Raw genomic sequence first — 3,431 nt, 5'->3', positions numbered from 1 at the left:
TTTTTTTATTAGGCTTGTTGGATCCTGTTTGTCTTATCTCTAGCACAGTTAATTTCTATCGTTGATGTAACAAAATCAAATAACAAAATGATGTCTTCTTGACTACAGGAAGCAATGCCTGCGAGACTTCGTCGCGTAATTACCTACAATGGAGGCATAATCTTGGACACCATGCTGAGTGTCATGATGTTCTACACCAAGGACAAGATGAAAAACCGAGTAAGTAACTTAACCTCTCTCTGTATTATACTTGGAATTCCACGAATAGTCCGTCTAAAGGCTATAATGCGTATTTTACATGAATAAAACCGATAGATTATGTTGTGAGGTTCGGATGTTGAGAAAGTCTTTGAAGCTGAACCCTACCTGAGGGCTGTGCTGCCACCAGAAGCAGGAGGTCAAGGCACACCTCTAGAGGATCTCACTCGTAAGTCAAAACTTGTTTTATTATGGCGCCTATTAATAATTTAAACCCTAAAGATTCCCTCACGATTAATGATCCCCCACATTTTACACTTTGTTTATCTGCCTGACTTAAAGTGATTAGTCCTTTAAGTCTGTTTATATGGCAGAGTAAATTACATGATTCATCAATTAAAACTAGTCTTATTCATTTGCGGCGTTAAACCAATCAATAGGTAACTTTTAAGATTATCACAAAACCTTGATTTTATATTATCAAATTACGTGACTACTCAATTTCCTATCATATTCTGTACATCTGAGCATGAATATCCAAAATGCCAATGATGTTTATAATGCAAACGACAATATTGTTATGCTTTAGAGGCGAATTAGAGGCGCTTCTTTGAATTTTACGGGAAAGGTGATCCGACAGGAGCAATTAAAGTGGATGAATCGAAGAGACCGATGTCGGCGCGTGACTTCCTACGCGAGTACAAGGACTACAATGCAAAGTCATGGGAAAGAGTGGAACATACCTCAAGCTGGATCAGGGTGAAATGTGATGGAAAAATATTGGAAATCGCAGCTACAATTTTAGTAAATAAAGGCAGTCAGGAGTGGTATGTAAGATCTTCTCTGTTACGTCAAACCCTGTTGGTGCTATATCTGCATCCATCCGCGTTACTCGTTGGACTCGGGTGTGTAAACAATGGGTAAGGTATAGGTGTTTCGTCCTATCAAAAAGGTGTCAAAGCGGTGCTTAAATGTAACAAATAAAGCAGTATAATAATTTAGGGAGTCACCTGGTTTACGCTACAGTTGATGAAGAAATCTTGGGAAGCAACGGGGTAGAGAATTTACGCGCTCTCAGGTGAGACTTTAATGGGCAATTTTGTTCTCGGTATGACAGACTGTCTGGGGGCTCCACCATCGAACCCTCGCAGCGTGGCGAGGCCTCTGTACCATGCCGGTAATCCCCAATCCCTACAATATTGTAGCGTCTCGAGACTCCCTGAAGACGAAGGAAGTCATAACACTGGCAGAATATATACGCATCACAGAGAAGGTGTTTGGGCTATTGGCATGGCCCGAAAGGCCAGCCCACCCAGCGAGGTACAAGAAGACTAATTCAGAGTACAAAAGTGGCGCCTCCCCAATACTAAAGGGTAAACCACCGTCGTATTACAATATACCGAAAATACGCATTCTGCCGGATTATTTTAACTCTTCCGTCTTATGAGGAGTCTCAGAGCTTCACAATTTACATATGCCGGTTCAATATGGTTAGTCACTGTTACCATTTAAAGCAACCGACTCTTTGTGTTGGTCAAAATTCTTGCCCAATATTGCCATGACACTGTTCAGCGGAACGCAAATACTAAAAGTAGAGCACACATTTTGTAATTAGCTGAGGTAAGATAACAAGTCGCAGAATCGTGATTTCAATGCCAAATAGAAATATAGATGTAATAATGCTGCAGGTATTGAACTTCTATAAACACAAATTCCGAGTGATTACCCCTTTGACAACGTCTTCCAATTGTTCATAATGCCGGTATTACGGTTAAGATGGTCACGCCCTGCTGTATGGCTCTACATGACTATAAACAACTAATCTTACTTCTTTTTAATTAGATTCTTTTAATTATTTCACTTTTGCTGTGTTTAAGTTGCCTGCGTAATCTGTAACGGGTTCGGTTTTTCCAAACTACCCAATAGGGAGTTAGTGATGGAGCTTCGGGTGTTTGTTAACGGGAAACCCAGAGATGTGTGCGGTGTAGATGAAAACACAACCGCTGAAGATGTGGTAAACGTCCTATGTGAATCTCTCCGCCTTGTTGGATACTACTGTCTTGTAGCATTTTGGCGAAAAAATGAAATCGTTTTTTCACCATCTGAAAGTCCTCTCAATGTTATTACTAGGTAATGTTCGCTGTCTGTAACTTGTGCTCAAATTGATGGTTCTGAGTTTATCACAGTTTTAAGTGCCTGAATCACTTATTTTGCGGACGTGGCTTGTTTGCATTTTATTCTAACGAGCTGTGTTGACGAAATTCATTCTGGAGCAGAGTTGGCGAACATCCAAAGCAGTTTCAGTTTGTTCTTCGTCGAACCGATATCCACCGACCCCAAAATCCGACGCGCACGCGATCCCCCATCCCTACGTCGCATCATCACCGACGAACACTATCTAATTCATCGCAACACGCATCTTTTCAGAACGCAGCAACAGCTTACAGTAATTTTTAACAGTTATGATCACTTCGTGTTTCTTCTACTACAAACGCATATTTCCCTTTTATAGATCAGCTGCAGGATCCCAGCCTTAGAAGACCGGAAGACAAAGGCAAGTTCATTGTGAAATATAGAACATGTAACTCTTTTTCGGTGTAGAAGTCGCTGCTGCTTTCGCAGGTCGTACTCAGGAATTGGATGTTGGCTACGCAGAGGAATTGCAACAACTTTCCATAGTCGACTGGAGTCGACGTCTTGAAGAGGCGCGTCAGCACCAAGTTAGCCTTCAAAATGAGCGCAGTCGGCTCCAACTTGATCTTCAGCGTTTGGACAATGAACTTCGACAAGCTCGGTGAGTCTCAGGATTCGCTTTGACCTTCATCTCTTTCACCATCAACAATCATCCTGTTCTGTTTGGGTTCCAGGAGTAAGGTCCAGAGCCTGGAATCCGAGATGGCAAACGAGCTAACCAATCTCCTAAATGCAGTTGAGGGAGCGCTGGAGGAGAGACGCAAAATTGTTGCTGGTCTTTTAGTCGCTTTCGAAGCACCTCAGTTACCGGCGTCGAGTGGAACTAATCACGTGTGTGACGAAGTGATGATCTGATAAATACTCTTCTCTCCTCTTCCCTCCTAAACGTGCTTCCAACTGTGACATACTTATTTGACTTGCGTGGGTATCCTTGGTTGTTTTTAGCTATTGCTCATGTATCCACTTCTACTTGGATAGATTGATTGCAAATAACATGTTTATCCCAAACTCTACTACAGTTTAGTCTATTGGATTCGTAT

The 3,431-nt window shown here is 41.9% G+C and overlaps 2 protein-coding genes across 2 annotated transcripts in view; both read left to right on the top strand. All coding sequences in view use genetic code 11, as the record gives it.

The window, feature by feature from the left end:
• EGR_06004 (hypothetical protein) overlaps positions 1 to 533 on the top strand; it is a gene marked incomplete at both ends in the record, with an annotated part of 5,066 nt that extends 4,533 nt beyond the window's left edge. The window contains 3 exons of the mRNA XM_024495253.1: positions 109 to 219; positions 343 to 427; positions 481 to 533. Coding sequence (XP_024350337.1) covers positions 109 to 219; positions 343 to 427; positions 481 to 533 — 249 coding nt within the window. The remainder of the gene's footprint in view (positions 1 to 108; positions 220 to 342; positions 428 to 480) is intronic.
• Positions 534 to 2,134: 1,601 nt separating this feature from the next.
• On the top strand, positions 2,135 to 3,246 carry EGR_06003 (Ras association domain-containing protein 8; the record flags this gene model as incomplete). The annotated part of the gene is made up of 5 exons (XM_024495252.1): positions 2,135 to 2,328; positions 2,446 to 2,644; positions 2,711 to 2,756; positions 2,800 to 2,992; positions 3,066 to 3,246. The coding sequence occupies 5 exons, from the start codon at positions 2,135 to 2,137 to the stop codon at positions 3,244 to 3,246; spliced, it is 813 nt and encodes a 270-aa protein (XP_024350336.1).
• Positions 3,247 to 3,431: the final 185 nt, after the last annotated feature.

Source organism: Echinococcus granulosus (genome assembly GCF_000524195.1).
Source record: "Echinococcus granulosus chromosome Unknown EG_S00049, whole genome shotgun sequence".
Lineage (NCBI taxonomy): Eukaryota > Metazoa > Platyhelminthes > Cestoda > Cyclophyllidea > Taeniidae > Echinococcus > Echinococcus granulosus.
This window is presented reverse-complemented; position numbering and strand designations above follow the sequence as displayed.